Genomic DNA, 17498 nt, shown 5'->3' with positions numbered 1-17498 from the left:
GCTTTGAGCGGAGCAAGTTGTGTCTTACTAACTCGTTTGAGATTTTTGATGAGATGACGAGTGTGGTTGATGAAGACAGAGCTGTGGATGTTGTCTACGTGGATTTTATTAAGGCATTTGACAGGCCTCTCATGGGAGATTCATCCAGAAGATTAAGATGCATGAGGTCCATGGTGAATTAATCATTTGGATTCAGATCCACCTTGCCCAGAGAGGACACAGGATGGTAGTCAAAGGGACTTATTCTAGCTGGAGGTCTGTAATTAGTAGTGTTCCACAAGGATCTGTATTGGGATCTCTGCTGTTTGTGATGTATATAGATGATCAGGATGAAAAAGTAGGTGGGTGGGTAAGTTTGCAGATGCTACAAAGATTGGTGGTACACAAAAATATAGTGGAATATAGATCAGTTGTATATAAGGGGAGAGAAATCGCAGATGAAGTTTAACCTGGCCAAATATAAAGTGTTGCACCTTGATAGGTCAGCTATAAAGAGACAGTACGCTGTTAAGGAAAAGGCATATTTTAATATACACAGGATGGTGATTACATGCCAAAGGAAGTGATATTTAAAATACATTTGGAAAGGTATATGGCAAGGAAAGGCTTAGAGAAATATTGGCTAAATACAAGCTAACGGGACTACCTTAGGAAGGCTACTTGGTTAATGTGGTCGTGTTGGGCCAGAGAGCCTGTTTTGGTATTGTATAACTCTCTGACTATTGAAATATATCCTAAAGACAACTTTGGATACAGCTGGGGGTTTGGCAATTTCTACTTATTGTTCTTGGTATTTGTCAATTTCCAAAGGAGGTAACATTTAAGTAAAAAATCAGAAAAGTGATATCACATGTAAAAACTATAGCCACATTCAACACAGCCTTAGAATGTTGATAAAAAGTTATAAATACTTAAAATACATCTATGCAAGTTTCTGAAGAAGTATTTTATTAATAATTAAATCTTAAATTAAGACAATAAAAACATACATTATGCATCCTTTCGGGGTACACACCAATTAAAACATACAAAACCCTTATCCTGTCGGGGTCACCTATTGCACCTGGTGTGGCCTCCCCAGCTTCGGTGAGACCAGATATATTTTGGGGGACCGCTTCATTTAGCACCCTTGTTCCAATATGCTACAAAAGACAGGATCTCAATTCCACTTCCCATTCCCATTGCGTATGTCTGTTCATGGTCTCCTTTATTGCCACAATATAAGCTGCACGCCGGTCAGAGGAGCAACACTTCATATTTTGTTTGGGTAGCCTCACATCTAGTGGCATGAATATTGATTTCTTTCATTTCCAGCAATTCCACCCCCCCCTTCTCCTATCACCCATTACCTTTTGTGTCCCCCCTCATTCTTTTTCTTCCATGCTCCAATGTCTTCTCCTCTTAGATTCCCTCTTCTTCTCCACCTATCAGCTCCCAGTTTTTTTTACTTCAACACCCCCCCCACCCCCAAGCTGGTCTCACACATTACCTGTCATACTTGTACTCCTTACCTTCCCCCACCTTCTTATTCTGACTTCTGCCCCCTTCATTTCCAGTCCTGATGAAAGGCCACAGCCTGAAACATTGACTTTCATGCTCCTTCACCTTAATTATTAATATACTCCCACTCTTTGGCATTCTTGATGTTTCTCAGTGTTTGTGGGCTTGTGAATGGTCAGTAAGGTTTTGTTGTCCAGGTAATTTCTTTTACAATATTGTTTGATATGATGCAATTTTGAAAAAGCAGCACTGTTGTCCTGGCTTTTAAAATCAGATCTCCAACTTCTGGAAAAGTGTAATGTGAATAACTCTTTACAGCCTGTGAGCCCTCAAGATCTCCAAGTAGTAAATCAAGAAAGGTTTAAGCATTCAGTCACCCATGGTATCACCTCCAAGGAGAAGACGACGGCAATTTTTGGCTCTCCAAAACAGCTGTCTAATGTACATTAAATACTTCGGAGAGAAGACACCATCATGATATGTTTCAGCGGCTCTACTCTCTGTATACACAACTGTGTGGCTAGACATTGCTCAAATACCAACTACAAATTTGCTGACAATATAACCGTTGTTGGTAGAATCTCAGGTGGTGATGAGAAGGCGTACAGGAGTGAGATATGCCAACTAGTGGAGTGGTGCCACAGCAACAACCTGGCACTCACCGTCAGTAAGATGAAAGAGCTGATTGTGGACTTCAGGAAGGGTAAGATGAAGGAACATATACCAATCCTCATAGGAGGATCAGAAGTGGAGAGAGTGAGCAGTTTCAAGTTCCTAGGTGTCAAGATCTCTGAGGATCTAAACACAAAATATGCTGCAGATGCTGGGGTCAAAGCAACACTCACAACACGCTGGAGGAACTCAGCAGGTCGAGCAGCATCCATGGAAACAGTCAGTCAATGTTTTGGGCCGGAACCCTTCATCAGGGAGGGTTCCGGCCCAAAACGTTGACTGACCGTTTCCATGGATGCTGCCCGACCTGCTGAGTTCCTCCAGCGTGTTGTGAGTGTTTCTCTGAGGATCTAACCGGGTCGCAACATATCGATGTAGTTATAAAGAAGGCAAGACAATGGCTATACTTTATTAGGAGTTTGAAGCGATTTGGCATGTCAAATACATTCAAAAACTTCTATAGATGTACCGTGGAGAGCATTCTGACAGGCTGCATCACTGTCTGGTATGGAGGGGCTACTGCACGGGACCAAAAGAAACTGCAGAAGGTTGTAAATCTACTCAGCTCCATCTTGGGTACTAAGTACCCAGGATATCTTTAGGGAGCGGTGTCTCAGAAAGGCAGCGTCCATTATAAAGGACCTCCAGCACCCAGGGCATGCCCTTTTCTCACTGTTACCATCAAGTAGGAGGTACAGAAGCCTGAAAGCACAAACTCAGCGATTCAGGAACAACTTCTTCCCCTCGGCCATCTGATTCCTAAATGGACATTGAATCTTTGGACACTACCTCACTTTTTAAAAAAAATATACAGTATTTCTGTTTTTGCACATTTTTAAAATTTATTCAATATATGTAATTGATTTACTTATGCAGTATTATTATTTTTTATTTTATTATTTTTTTCTCTCTGCTATATTATGTATTGCATTGAACTGCTGCTGCTAAGTTAACAAATTTCACGTCACATGCCGGTGATAATAAACCTGATTCTGAGCTCCTTTGTAAAATTTTCTGCATAACAGTAGCCACATGCAGTATTGTAGCTGTACATAAATTAGCCTTGTTTGCATAATTTGAAAATCATTTTAACAAAGATGATTCATTTTTCTCTGATGTTCTTTCATGACTTGCTAATACAGTCTCATTTCTCTAGATCAAGTTCTGTGGTACACACTGTTGATTGTGACCTCTGACACCACAAGCCTAAACCCTTGCCTAAACCATTCGCTCTTAATTATACACTTCAAGAGGTCAACAGTCAATTCTCTCAACAGGTTTCTTTGGACGAGTAAATTGTCTATCTAAACAACAGTATGTTTCAAAGCATCTATTAGTCAAGTATATAACAATCTTCGTTGACTTATCTATACCACCCAGGATTTCAATTGTGTCTGTTATTAATTTTGATATAATCTCTTTTTCTGTCCTCTATGTTAAGGATTAATTTTGCCATGGACAGACCCAAAGTCGGCTGTGAAAGGAAGGTTGGGCATGGGGCTAGCAGCCCCATCCTGTAAAAATCCAGAGCAACAGAAATGCCAACAGAAGCTCCAATAACTACATCCCTAGGAGAGGAAGGAAACTGACACCAAGAAGATGGGCTATCCCTGGGGACAACTTGAAAGACCAGCACCAGGCAGAAGACTCTGGAGAGCTGCTGACAATGGCCTATGCCCAGGTAAGGGTGATGGGCTGAAATAAATTAAGGATTGTGCTTAATAGCAAAAAAAACTTCATAAATTAAAGATACATACCCAGAAGTGTCAACTATATTGCAATCATGATAAACAATTGCAAATACGTCAAGAAATATCTAAAACAATTGCAGAAAACAAGAACCTTGAACAAAGATTTTATTGTTAACTAACAGCAAAGGACTCACCGCACGTGGCACTTACATAACTATTTTACATGATGCCTTAGAAATACAGTTGCAAGAAAAAGTTTATGAAATCTTTGCAATTACCTGATTGTCTGCATTAATTACTCACAACAAGGGGAGTTGAGTATAGGAGCAAAGAGGTCCTTCTGCAGTTGTACAGGGCTCTGGTGAGACCACACCTGGAGTATTGTGTACAGTTTAGGTCTCCAAATTTGAGGAAGGACATTCTAGCTATTGAGGGAGTGCAGCGTAGGTTCACGAGGTTAATTCCCGGGATGGCGGGACTGTCATATGTTGAAAGACTGGAGCGACTGGGCTTGTATACACTGGAATTTAGAAGGATGAGAGGGGATCTGATTGAAACATATAAAATTAGTAAGGGATTGGACACGCTAGAGGCAGGAAGCATGTTTCCAGTGTTGGGGGAGTCCAGAACCAGGGGCCACAGTTTAAGAACAAGGGGTAGACAATTTAGAATGGAGTTAAGGAAAAACTTTTTCACACAGAGGGTTGTGGTTCTGTGGAATACTCTGCCTCAGAAGGCAGTGGAGGCCAATTCTCTGGATTCTTTCAAGAAAGAGTTAGATAGAGCTCTTAAAGATAGCGGAGTCAAGGGATATGGGGAGAAGGCAGAAAAAGGGTACTGATTGTAGATGATCAGCCATGATCACAGTGAATGGTGGTGCTGGCTCGAAGGGTTGAACGGCCTACTCCTGCACCTATTGTCTATTGTCTATAAAAATGTGGTCTGATCTTCATCCAAGTCACACAATCTGCCTAAACTAATAACACACAAACTATTGTACTTTTCCTGTCTTTATTGAACACATTGTTTAATCATTCACAGTCCTGGCTGGAAAAAGTATGTGAACTATTGTATTTAACAATTGGTAGAATGTCTTTTTGCAGCAATAACCTCCACCAAATGTTTCCTGTAGCTGCTGATCAGATTTACACAACAGCGAGGAGGAATTTTAGACCATTCCTTAATACAAAACTACTTCAGTTAATCAATATTTCTGAGATACCTTGCCTGAACAACCCTCTTCAGGTCATGCCTTAATTGGGTTAAGGTCTGGACAATGACTTGATCATTCCAAAACACAAATTTTCTTCTGTTTAAAACATTCCGTTGTTGATTTCTCATGCTTTGGATCACTGTCTTGTTGCATCATCCAACTTTTATTAAGGTTCAAGTGACAGACTGCTACTCTGATATTCTCCTGTAAAACATTTTGCAGCAATTTTGAATTCATTGTTCCCTCAACAATTGCAAGCTGTCCAGAACCTGAGGCAGCAAAGCAGCCCCAAACCATAATGCTCCTTCCACTATGGGATGAGGTGTCAGTGTTGGTTTGCAGTGCCCTTTTACCACCAAACATAGTGGTGGGCATTTCTGCCAAAACTTTCAACTTTTATCTCATCTGTCCACAGAACATTGTTCCAGAAGCGTTGTGGAACACCTAGGTGGTCTTTAGAAAACTTGAGACATGTCCAGCAATTTTTTTTTGGGGGAGACCAGTAGTTTCCTCTATGGTGTCTTTCCATGAACACCATTCTTATTCAGTGTTTTTCTTATAGTGGACACATGAACAGAGACCTCAGCAAGTTCTAGAGATATCAACAGTCTTTTGCTGTTACCCTTGGGTTCTTTTTCACCTCCTTAAGCATTGCACATTGTGTTTGAGGTGTGATCTTTGCAGGATGCCCACTCCCAAGGAGAATAGCAACAGTACTGAATTTCCTCCACTTGTAGACAATTTCCCTTACTGTGGACTAATGAACACTCAGGTTTTTAGAAATGATTTGGTAGTCTTTTCCAGCTTCATGCATCTCTACAATTCTTCTTCTAAGGTCCTCTGAAAGTGGTTTTGATTGAGGCATGGTGCGCATAGACAAATCTTTCTTGAGAAGAGCAGGCTCTGTCAGTAACCTGACTTGGTGCGTCTTTTTTTTTTAAATAGGGCAGGGCATCTCTACAACCCATGCCTCCAATCTCATCTCATTGATTGGCACACCTTTTATAGAAGGCATTACCCCAGACGTTCACATACCTTTTTAAACCTAGACTGATTGTTTAAATGGTGTACTCAATATCGATGAAAAGTACAATTGTTATTAGTTTAGGCAGACTGTGGTTATTTACTATAACTTAGACGACAATCAGACCACATTTTATGAGTAATTAATGCAGAAGACCAGGTAATTACAAAGGATTCACAACTTTTCTTGTAACTCTATATAACAATCCATCTGTGGACTGTGAAAAGAAAATTTTGCTACATATGCTTTGACTAATAAGTAAATTAGTAAAAGCAATTGACAAAGTCTCAATGTATTGGACTGTAGTGATACAACGGAGGATAATATAACCTAGTGCATGCTGAGTAGTGGAAATTGATAAACGGTCACAATTTATAGAGCAGTCATTAAAGATGTTGGTTAGGGCTATCTTATAACTGGGTAGGGCAGAAACCTGACTAGGAGGGAAAAAAAGTTACAAATGAGATGGGGGCAATTTGACAATGCAACATTACCTTTAAGACTTGCGAGTGAAAACAAGCTTGTGAGGGCAGAGTGGCTTTGAAAGGAGAATGGTAGTTGAAGAGAGAGAAATAATTAAAATGTAAACTAGCTCAAGGCTATACTAGATAATTAGCAGATTAGTGGGAAAGTATCACAGAAGCAGGTGGGTCTCTGAAGAAACAAGTGAGCAGAGGATATGAGAAAAGATATTAAAGACTAGATTGTACAATATGCACCAGATTTATTTGGAAATAATCAACCAAACAGTAGTCTGATCAAAGTAAGTATAATTGCTTATCTCTTAAAAAGATTCTAAGCTCTTCTAAAATATTAAAAGATTTATTTGCGCATTTGTGGGAGTACGATACTTCATACAATTAAACAAAAATTAATACATGTACAGGCAGGGTCATGATCACTATGACTGAGATAAATTGTAACTTGTCCATTTATAGAGAATAGTCAGTTGTTGGGACTCTTGGTCAATTTACAGATTACTTAACATCTGAACCACTGACGAGGAAAATTTAGATTATTGGAATTGATCACTAATTTCAAATAATTTGGTTAACGCAGCTGATAAGTAACATGAAGCAGAAAACATATAACCTGTCAGGCATTTCTGTAATATTCATTGACAGCCAATAGTCAAGAGTGACGCTGTTATTCTCCTAACATCAATTACTCATTTAATTTATTCCAATACTAATCCTTTTTTTAATTCACCCCACATTCTCCTACAGAACTAGGGTTAATTTAGAATTTTTACTATCCAACAAATTGCACATCTCTCAGGTGCAAGATGAAACTGGAGCACAAGGTGAAACCAATGCCATTTGAGAAAAGGATCCTAACACATCAACCCATCCAAATGTGTGCTGAATCACAAGTTCATGGTTTCCAAATATTTCCGTATATCCAAAGAGATGCAAGCAAAGCCTTCAAAATCTCATACAAACAGCTGCTTTCATTTTCAGCTATTCTATCCTATACCTTTAGAGCTTCTGATTTAGAAAAATATTTCCTTCTTAACTGTTAATAGGAGAATAACAGAGGTAGGTTGCATAGTTTCAGCAAGCTTACTGCGCTGCAGGCACACCCCATAACTAACAAGGAAGATATATTAGATATGAAGACTCTCGTGTGGCAAGTACAGACAATTCTATTAGTGAACTACAAATCCATTTATAGCAACAGAGCTACAATGTTAATGGATTTCACCCAGAATCAACACTGTGCATGCATTCAGATTTTGTTTTGGCTTTTTCCCAATTATACCATGCCTCAGGTCAAATAAACAACTAAGTTAAGAGACACAATTTCTCTCCAAGACATTTAAATTAGTGACATAAGAAAGTCTGCATGCAAAGATGATAAATATTTCTGTTTTTATTGTGGAAATTCATCAAGTTCTCTGTGGCCTAGTTCTAGCAAAATTATTTTGGATACTTAAACCTACAAAGCAAAAAATATAAAGGACAGACATTTCAGCCATATTATATGTATTTACTACCAGTTAGGAGCAAATGTCTGTACCGGCTGGTGGCGTAGTGGCATCAACGCTGGACTTTGGGGTGAGAGTTCCCAAGTTCGAATCCGGCCAGCACCCTTGCATGCTCTCCATCTGTGCCTGGGTTGAGTGTCGAGCTAAAAAAAACCTGGAGGGGGATAGACTCCGCCAGGTTTCAGATGCCCAAGACACACCATACGATGAGCATACCAAAAAGATCGGTGCAAAAAGCTTGTCATGATGGCTCCCTGACGACTCCACCAGGAGTTAAGGGCGCGCGTGCGTGCACGCACACACACACACACACACACACACACACACACACACACACACACACACACACACGAGCAAATGATAAACCCAGCAGCCTATTGAAAATTGGATTAGACACACATTATAATGCTAAATAGATCCATTATCTATTGTCAGGAAAATACACGATTGAGCATATATATATATATACAGCATATTGAGCATATATATATATGCAAAAGTTTGGGCACCCCGGTCAAAATTTCTGTTACTCTAAATAGCTGAGTGAGTAAAAGATGAACTAAAGGCATAAAGTTAAAGATGACACATTTCTTTAATATTTTACACAAGTTTACTTTTTTATTTCCATCTTTTAGTTTCAAAATAACAAAAAAGGAAAAGGGCCCGAAGCAAAAGTTTGGGCACCCTGCAAGGTCAGTACTTAGTAACACCCCTTTAGGCAAGTATCACAGCTTGTAAATGCTTTCTGTAGCCAGCTAAGAATCTTTCAATTTTTGTTTGGGGGATTTTCGCCCATTCTTCCTTGCAAAAGGCTTCTAGTGCTGTGAGATTCTTGGGCTGTCTTGCATGCACTGCTCTTTTGAGGTCTATCCACAGATTCTCGATGATGTTTAGGTCGGGGGACTGTGAGGGCCATGGCAAAACCTTCAGCTTGCGCCTCTTGAGGTAGTCCATTGTGGATTTTGAGGTGTGTTTAGGATCATTATCCTGTTGTAGAAGCCATCCTCTTTTCATCTTCAGCCGTTTTTTTTTACAGACGGTGTGATATTTGCTTCCAGAATTTGCTGGTAATTGAATTCATTCTTCCCTCTACCAGTGAAATATTTTCCGTGCCACTGGCTGCAACACAAACCCAATGCATGATCGATCCACCCCTGTGCTTAACAGTTGGAGGTGTCCTTTTCATGAAATTCTGCACCCTTTTTCCTCCAAACATACCTTTGCTCATTGCCGCCAAAAAGTTCTATTTTAACTTTGTCAGTCCACAGGAATTGTCTTCCAAAATGCACCAGGCTTGTTTAAATGTTCCTTTGCAAACTTCTGATGCTGAATTTTGTGGTGAGGACGCAGGAAAGGTTTTCTTCTGATGACTCTTCCATGAAGGTCATATTTGTGCAGGTGTCACTGCACAGTAGAACAGTGCACCACCACTCCAGAGTCTGCTAAATCTTCCTAAAGGTCTTTTGCAGTCAAATGGGTATTTTGATTTGCCTTTCTAGCAATCCTACAAGCAGTTCTCTTGGAAAGTTTTCTTGGTCTTCCAGACCTCAACTTGACCTCCACCGTTCCTGTTAACTGCCACTTCTTAATTACATTACGAACTGAGGAAATAGCTACCTGGAAACGCTTTTGCTATCTTCTTATAGCCTTCTCCTGCTTTGTGGGCATCATTTATTTTAATTTTCAGAGTGCTAGGCAGCAGCTTAGAGAAGCCCATGGCTGCTGATTGTTGGGACAAGTTTTGAGGAGTCAGGGTATTTATAAAGCTTTGAAATTTCAATGACTTGGCCTTTCCTAATGATGACTGTGAAGAAACCATAGCCCTAATAAGCTAATTAAGCTCTGAGACCTTGGTAAAAGTTATCTGAGAGCTCAAATCCCTTGGGGTGCCCAAACTTTTACATGGTGCTCCTTTCTTTTTTTCTCGCTCTAAAATTGCACAAAACAAAAATAATCCACTAATCTTGCTTAAAATGTTGAAAAGAGTGTTGAAAGATCAGTTCACCTTCTACTCATTTAACTATTCACAGTAACAGAAATTTTGATGAGGGGTGCCCAAACTTTTGCATGCCACTGTATGGCAAGCCCTGATGTCGAAGATGCAGCAGCTTACTAGATTTTGTTTCCCAGAACTGCAGAACTACAATCATCCGTGATGATATCTAGCCATTCCTAAAATTGTCCACTGTCTGTTCTGCCTCAAAATCCCATTTTAGCTCCTGGTCACATTGTATGACAATGTATTTAGCCTAAATTTATTCTTTACAATCCTGAACGCATCACTTTTTACCATTTTAGCATATATAATTACAGTACATCTAATGCAGCGTGTATGAATACATTTACTGATTAATAACATATCTTTAATTAGTTCTGTATGATTTACTGCCCCCCCACCCCCAGGACACTGAAAATACATTGCTAACCAATATATTCTTCTTTCTTATGATGCGGAGCTCAGGAGGGTTAATGGCGCCTAACGGCGACTCCTTTGTTTGCATCTTCGGAAACAGCTCTACTTCCATCTTTAATATCTCTATTTTTCCCTTTCAGGGTACTTTTGAAGACCCTGAACTGGAGTTACACGCTGACTACGGTTCTTTGCGGGAATGGGACCCGCTTTCTGCGTTTCACAACTGGCTGTTGTTCAGCTCACCAAGGGCTCAACCTAACAGCTTCACTTGCCTTCGGAGGACCGAGATTTCATGGCTCTGGAGACGGGGATCGGACAGCGGCATCCGGGCAGGAGACTGGTGTGTCGTGGGAGATGGAAGATCTAAGGCAGTATGCCCAAAGACCTGAGATCTTTGGGCTCAGAGCTTGGAAAAAGCGCTGTAATGGACTTTTAACATCATAAACCAGCGAGTTGTTTGTTATGTCTCCCCTCTCGCTGTGAAACAGAGACATCTCTTTCTCCCTTATTTGGGAGACAGAGAGCCTGTGGTATGTCAAATGCTAGATGAACAATGTAGTGATTGGAGTACTGCAAGTCTGTGTTTTTGCTGTTGTCTTGCTCACGCCCGAGTGTTTGGAGAGGGGAGCAATGCTTTTTTTTTGCCTGTGGAGGGTGGGGGGGATTGCTGCCTGCTGCCGCTTACGCGCGGGTGGGAGGGGAGCTGGCAGGTGGGACTTTGGGGTTCTGACATTTAACCGTCGTTCATTCTTGTCATGGATAGTTGCGAAGAAAAAGCTTTTCAGGATGCATACTGTATACATTTCTCTGACATTAAATGTACCTGTGAAATCTTGGAACAGCTATGATATATAACTATCTCTGAGGGAAGCCAAGCTTTTTGCTTTGTGATGACCACAAATCTACATGGTTTGGCCTGTCTGGCATATAAAATTGCTTGATTTGACATCTAATCCACCAATGTATTTATTTAGTTTATGGCTGTCACACATTGCTTGAGCATTTCAGAGGATAAGTGTACATGAATCAGAGCTTATGAAAAATCTTTAAAATTTACTTACAAAACAAATAGATTCTATAGAAATCTCATATTCTGCACAATGGTTTTCCCCTACAATCCCTTCGAAGCATTTTTGAAAAATTCATAAAATTAAACTCATTTTTGTCAATTATTACCCTGCTTTAATTGCACAATATGTATTGGATCTGGATATTCTTTTTGAACTTTAGACTTACCCTTCATGTTACTAAACACTGCAAAAATTATATGCATGCTAGGTATGGTATGTGTTTAATACATACAAAATGCTGGAAGAACTTAGCAGGTCAAGCAGCATCAGGATTGATGAAAGGTCTCGGCCCAAAACGCTGACTCTTTATTCCTCACTATAGATACTGCTTGATCTGCAGTGTTCTCCAGCACTGTGTGTGTGTTACTCTGGATTTCCAGTATCTGAGGAATCTTTTATGTTTATAGTATGTGCTTTTCCTTTTTGATATTAAGACTTGAACCTTAAGACTACGGAGAGTCTGTTCGTGGACAAAAATCAACTTAACTCCGCATCAAAGCAAATAAGATTCTCTAACAACAGTAGAAAAACCAACTTCTATATCCAGATCAACAGAACACTTGTCCATTATTTCCCTTCAACACAAACAACTGCAAAATTAAAATGGAAATTTATATTATTGTAGGTGGCTTCTTTGATTCAAGTGTAAACACTGTAGAATGGTTTTGGATGCCGGTTACTGGAATTCATATTTAAGCAAAAATTTGAATGATTAATTTTGAATGTGGTATGAAGAGAAGTTATTCAGAAACTTACCTTCGAATTCCCAGTGTGGTCTAAACAAGGTGGACAATGCATAGTTTGACTTGTACAAAACTTTTCAATTCCAATTGAAAATATATACAGACAAACATATGAGAGCAAAGAAGGGGCAATTATTCCTATAGTGTAACTGAAGTTAGAATCTACTCTTTCTTAACTATCAGTATCTGTTGAACTTACTTTTCACTCACTGTTTGTATAAACATATTTTTAGTCCCTTCTCCTATTAAAATCTGATCTGCAATGATGATCTAGCAATTCTAAGGCATGCTGAATTTCAATTTGAATTACTATTAAATAACGTTCCCTCTAATATTTTTTTTACAGCTGCGCAGACCAACAATTGTTCTGAGCAGAAACTTGTTTTTACACGACCTGAAAACTGCCCAACACTTTAAATGCCTTTTTTGTACTTGTTTATAATGAAAATTGAAAAATCACAAACTTTTTATTTTATTCAATAGAAGGATATAATGAAATACAATACAACAAAGAGAATCTTGCCCATTTCGTAATCTTTTACTAGCTGTGTCCAATTCCAGCTGCGTGGCAACGAAGGCTACATGTGCGGGAGCATATCAGTTAAGTGCAGCCGCACACCAGCACAGCTTAGATCAAACGGCGCTATTAAATCAGTGGGGAGAAAAAATGTGAGGAAGAAAATTAATGACCGCAGGTTTCATATCTGGTTTGAATCTGCCAAGTCAACTAGGAAAATGCTGCAACTGTATATCAGCTTCACATTTTCTGAATAAATTACCAAGGATTCCTACTCTAATCAGTCTTCACTAATCTTGGCTGGAATGGTAAGGATTGGATCATTGATTACTACAAATTTCCTGAAAGCTATAGTCTCAGGCATGCTAGGTGCCCAGCCATCTCATCAGCGAGATGAGCAACTTGCAACACAAATCACAGAATATTAAATGCTTGCTATTAGCGCAATCAACAAACACAAAAATGGTTACATTGGGACCAATGTAACTACTTTAAAACACAATGTCAGGGCAGTGCTATTTTTAATAAATACAGCAACAATATAGAGCAAGTTTATCACTCAAACACCTTCCCACCTCACTGATGCCAAAATGCATTACAAGGGTGCTTGCTGAGATGCACTCTTGCCATCGAACTGAGTGAACCTACACAGCTACCTAATAACTTTGTAACAATTGTACCAGACATCTTCAAATTTCATTTGCCCAACAGACACCAGCAATAAAATGCACAAAGATCCATGAGATAACAACTTTATGAAAATATAGGAGTTACCAGGAGTAACATCCAAGACAGAAAAACCATGGCCCTGATGTCATCATGTAACCACATACCTATATTGTTGTACTGTTAGATAATTACTCATTTAGAGGTCTCAAAGTCATTGCTGACAACAGTGTTACATACCGAGTGACTACTTGTGGTCGTTGAGCTGTTGACAGATGAGCCCTCTATGTCTGATGTACTATTCTGGTTTACAGAAGAAACGATGGTGCTATCCTCAGTTGGCTTGCTCACACCATTGGTTCCACTGCTATTAACTAGAAAAATAAAGAGCTGCAATTAGATTCAATTATATAGCTTCATGGAACACTGGCTTTGGATTAATTGAATAAAGGTAGGTATCAGGTGTGGATATAACTGAAAGGCAAGGCCATACAACAATGCAGCTTTTCGGGGCTGCATTCACAAATCCAATCCACTTCATAAAGCAGAATGCTGGCACACACAATGGAATTCATCTAAGTGATGGGAGAAAGCTCATCAGATGGGATTCATAATGAAATGGATCTTCTGAATGCAAGAGACTGGATTGTAGAGCACACACACAACAATAGAAAGTTACAAGATATTTCCTTGCACAGACTCAAATAAAAAAGTATCAGTTCAAATTTATGTGGCTCCACCATATCCTCCATTTCTTATTTTTCCAACTCCCTCACTTGTTTCTACATCTATAAAACAATCATTGACCTAGACTGGCGGACAACATGACAACAGCAATAAACACGAATAAGAGTGGGAGGTCAAAGAGAATTTTGCCTCTTTACCAAATAAAACACCCACAACCTCCTTCAGAATGGTTCACCTCTCCTGCTTACTTACATTTCCCTGTAGTTTATGAAATAATCTAGCATTAATATTGAGTGTGGCTGAAAAGCTGGCATGGACAACTGACAGAAGGAATCACCTTTTCAAAAGTGACTTTCTGATATTACATGCTCCTAATCCAAGTATCATGCTAGCAATAACAGCTTTGTTGAATTTACCCAGTATTTCTTCTGTGACTCCCACTTTGGAGAGTGTCCTGGATACTCAGTACCAAGGAAATTTAGTGAGCAATTCGGGAGCGTGCCGTTCTGCAGCTTTTCGTTACTCCCAGCTGCAGGATTACAGTTGGAGAGCGGAACTGTCAAAGAGGAAATACAGGGAAAGTCAAGACATTTATAATTTGGGTAGGTGATACTTCTCATCTATCCAAGCAAGCCAAATTGCAATCCAAGAACTATCCTCCAGGTAAAGTCAACTGACACCTTGTTCTGTAATGTTCAAATACCTATAGTTCACGGCTTTTCATTAACAAGGGCTTAAAAGATAAAATCAACAAAATGACCACACATTTTCTCATTTCAGAAGTGCTTTAATGCTGATGATCGGACAAGATAAGATTTAATCCAATATCATCACCAGCAAATAGGCCACTTACAATATAAAAAGGAGACTCAGGGAAGAGAAGGAAAGAATTCTACACAGGAGGTGATTTTCTAAAATGGTAGTTATAATCGCATGAACATTTCATCAAACAGCTCTAATAGGATTAACTCATACATATTTCTCAGAAAACATTTTTGTTTTTTTCTATAAAATTATTCTTGATAGAGAAAAAGTGTAGTTTTGTGTAGTGTAATACACTTCTCAGAAGTGTAGTTCAATCAAAAATTTGGGAAAACTGCATAAATGGTAAGGCAAAGAAAGATTAGGACAACGTAATTAATTTCAGATTTTTCTAACCAACGGACAGTACAGACAAAATGGTGCTCTTCTATCTTGTACTTTGCTATGTAAGAACACTATTCTGGTGGTAAGGTACCTTGTGACATCCTGAGATTATAGAAACCACAATATAGTTGCAAGATCTTCTCTTTGTAAACTCCACAACATTCTAAAACAGTCACTGTCTGGAATTCCCAACTTAAAAGCACCAGGATCATTATCCTTTCAAAATAACAACTTCCCAAGCACATCTGTTCCCAATGGAAAATTTCTGAATCAACTTTTAAAAGCTATTAGCAGAATTATTATTTTGTAATGCCACATTTTTAAAATAAATCATTAATGGCTTTCTGAATAGTATTCTATCCCTCAATTGCTCACATATAAATAGCTCAATCATACGGATGGATACAAAGCACAATGAATTTTGTTTGTACCACATAAAGACCTAAAACTATATATGTATGAAAGACAGCACCCACTGAAAAGTGTTGGAGTAAATATATCAAGCAAAACAGAATAGTATTAGCACTTTACTGGTTTGGCTTAAATTGCTGAGTTTGTCAGAGCAGCAAATATGGCAAAATATATTACAACATGTTCTGTAGTTGTCTGAAAGGCAATGAGGAATCCATTTTTAAAGGAGACATCTTCCTTGCATTTCAGATCAATAAATTCACACATTTATAAGGAGTCCATTGTACTAAGAAGATCTAGAATTTGCTCTTAACTGGACCTATAATCACAGAAAATGGGAAACTGGTCACTTTACTGCTCGGGTGCATCTGAGTAGGCTTTTTGTCCGTCGATGGTTGGAACTACACTAGTAACTTTTCTGAAGGAGAACCTGTAATATTTAAATGCTTGCAATAATCCAATACTTCAAGTTCTTCACTACTGAGGGATAGAAAGGTCTCCAATTACTCCATTCTATAAAAGCAGTTCACTGATCAGTGTTTCCCTTGTACATGAAGTAACACATTTTTTCCTTAAAGGCAACCCCATGATTCATGATCTTTATCCAAGGACACCAAACCTTTTAAGTACATTTGATATACAGGAATATTTTTAAAATTGCTATGCCAAGTAGCCTAGAGGCCCAAATTCGCTTCAATATATTAATATATTTTCTGATACCCCATGAAATTGAATTCTTTAATGATATTAATTCAATAATGAGACCGTAAACAATCCCACAAGTGCATAAGTACATAAGTTAACCTTTTGCCAGAAATTACCACAGAAATTGCAGTAAACTGAATTTAAAATTGATCCATGTCTATTTCTGTGTGTACATGATTTACACTGTTCACTACAGTTACTGAGGCTTTGCCATCAACATAGAAAGATTAACTGGATGATCCACAGAATTCAAAAGCAATATTCCACAGCAGCCGCAAATGTATGCAAGTTACTTCTTTTCTGCCTCCTAATATTTCTCACTTCTTTCTCAATTTCATTACTACTTCTACTAGTTTGTACACTTCTAATTTTTTCCTGTTGCTCTCATTTTACAATTTATAATAATTTATTGAATTCTATTTATTTACATGGTTCAGTTTACTATCAGAGAATGTGTACAGCATACAATGTGAAATTATTTGATTTAAAAAAGTATGATCTCCATATTTTCCCTATTGTAAATGCTTATTATTGTATTATTCTTCTCTTGTACATTAGAAATATAGAATCTGTTCCCTAAGTTATTACTGTCTAATCATGAATAATAATTGTCCTTTATTTGCTGTAAACTGAAAATCCCAAGCACAAGGATTATTTAACATCTGAATGAGGCATAAGCAGCAAAACAGATACGCTAGGAAAGAATACAGAGTTTGTACAAGGCAAGCATTTCATATGTAACCAATGGACGATAAAGGTGATGAATCACTAGCCCTTGGAAAGGACAATTTCTAGTATCATTAATTTAACTAACCATAGCACTATCTAGCCTGCTTTTTGTGCCCGTTACAGGACCATGACAATTATTCTGAATTTTATGCTGTTCAAACTTTCTCATGTGCTCAATGATAACTGGCTCACAGATTAGGTCCTGGTTTCCAGACAATGTAAATGAACATGCCGTTGTGCTGGCTCCCATACTTCAATGCTTTAAGTATGAACCCTGGTTTGATCAAGGGATGTATTTGGTCCAGATAATCTCTAAATTGCATG

At 38.6% G+C, this 17498-nt stretch overlaps 1 protein-coding gene across 5 annotated transcripts in view; it reads right to left on the bottom strand.

Annotated features, from left to right (window-relative positions):
* The window catches only part of ranbp3b (RAN binding protein 3b), a 171954-nt gene that overhangs the window by 53167 nt on the left and 101289 nt on the right, over window positions 1–17498 (bottom strand). For all 5 annotated transcript variants that reach the window (XM_072244196.1, XM_072244198.1, XM_072244194.1 and 2 more), the window contains one exon: window positions 13737–13870. In XM_072244196.1, coding sequence (XP_072100297.1) covers window positions 13737–13870 — 134 coding nt within the window. The remainder of the gene's footprint in view (window positions 1–13736; window positions 13871–17498) is intronic.

The sequence above is a fragment of the Mobula birostris genome, chromosome 26 (genome assembly GCF_030028105.1).
Source record: "Mobula birostris isolate sMobBir1 chromosome 26, sMobBir1.hap1, whole genome shotgun sequence".
Lineage (NCBI taxonomy): Eukaryota > Metazoa > Chordata > Chondrichthyes > Myliobatiformes > Myliobatidae > Mobula > Mobula birostris.
The sequence above is the reverse complement of the archived record's forward strand: the minus strand, read 5'-3'. Positions and strand labels throughout refer to the sequence as shown.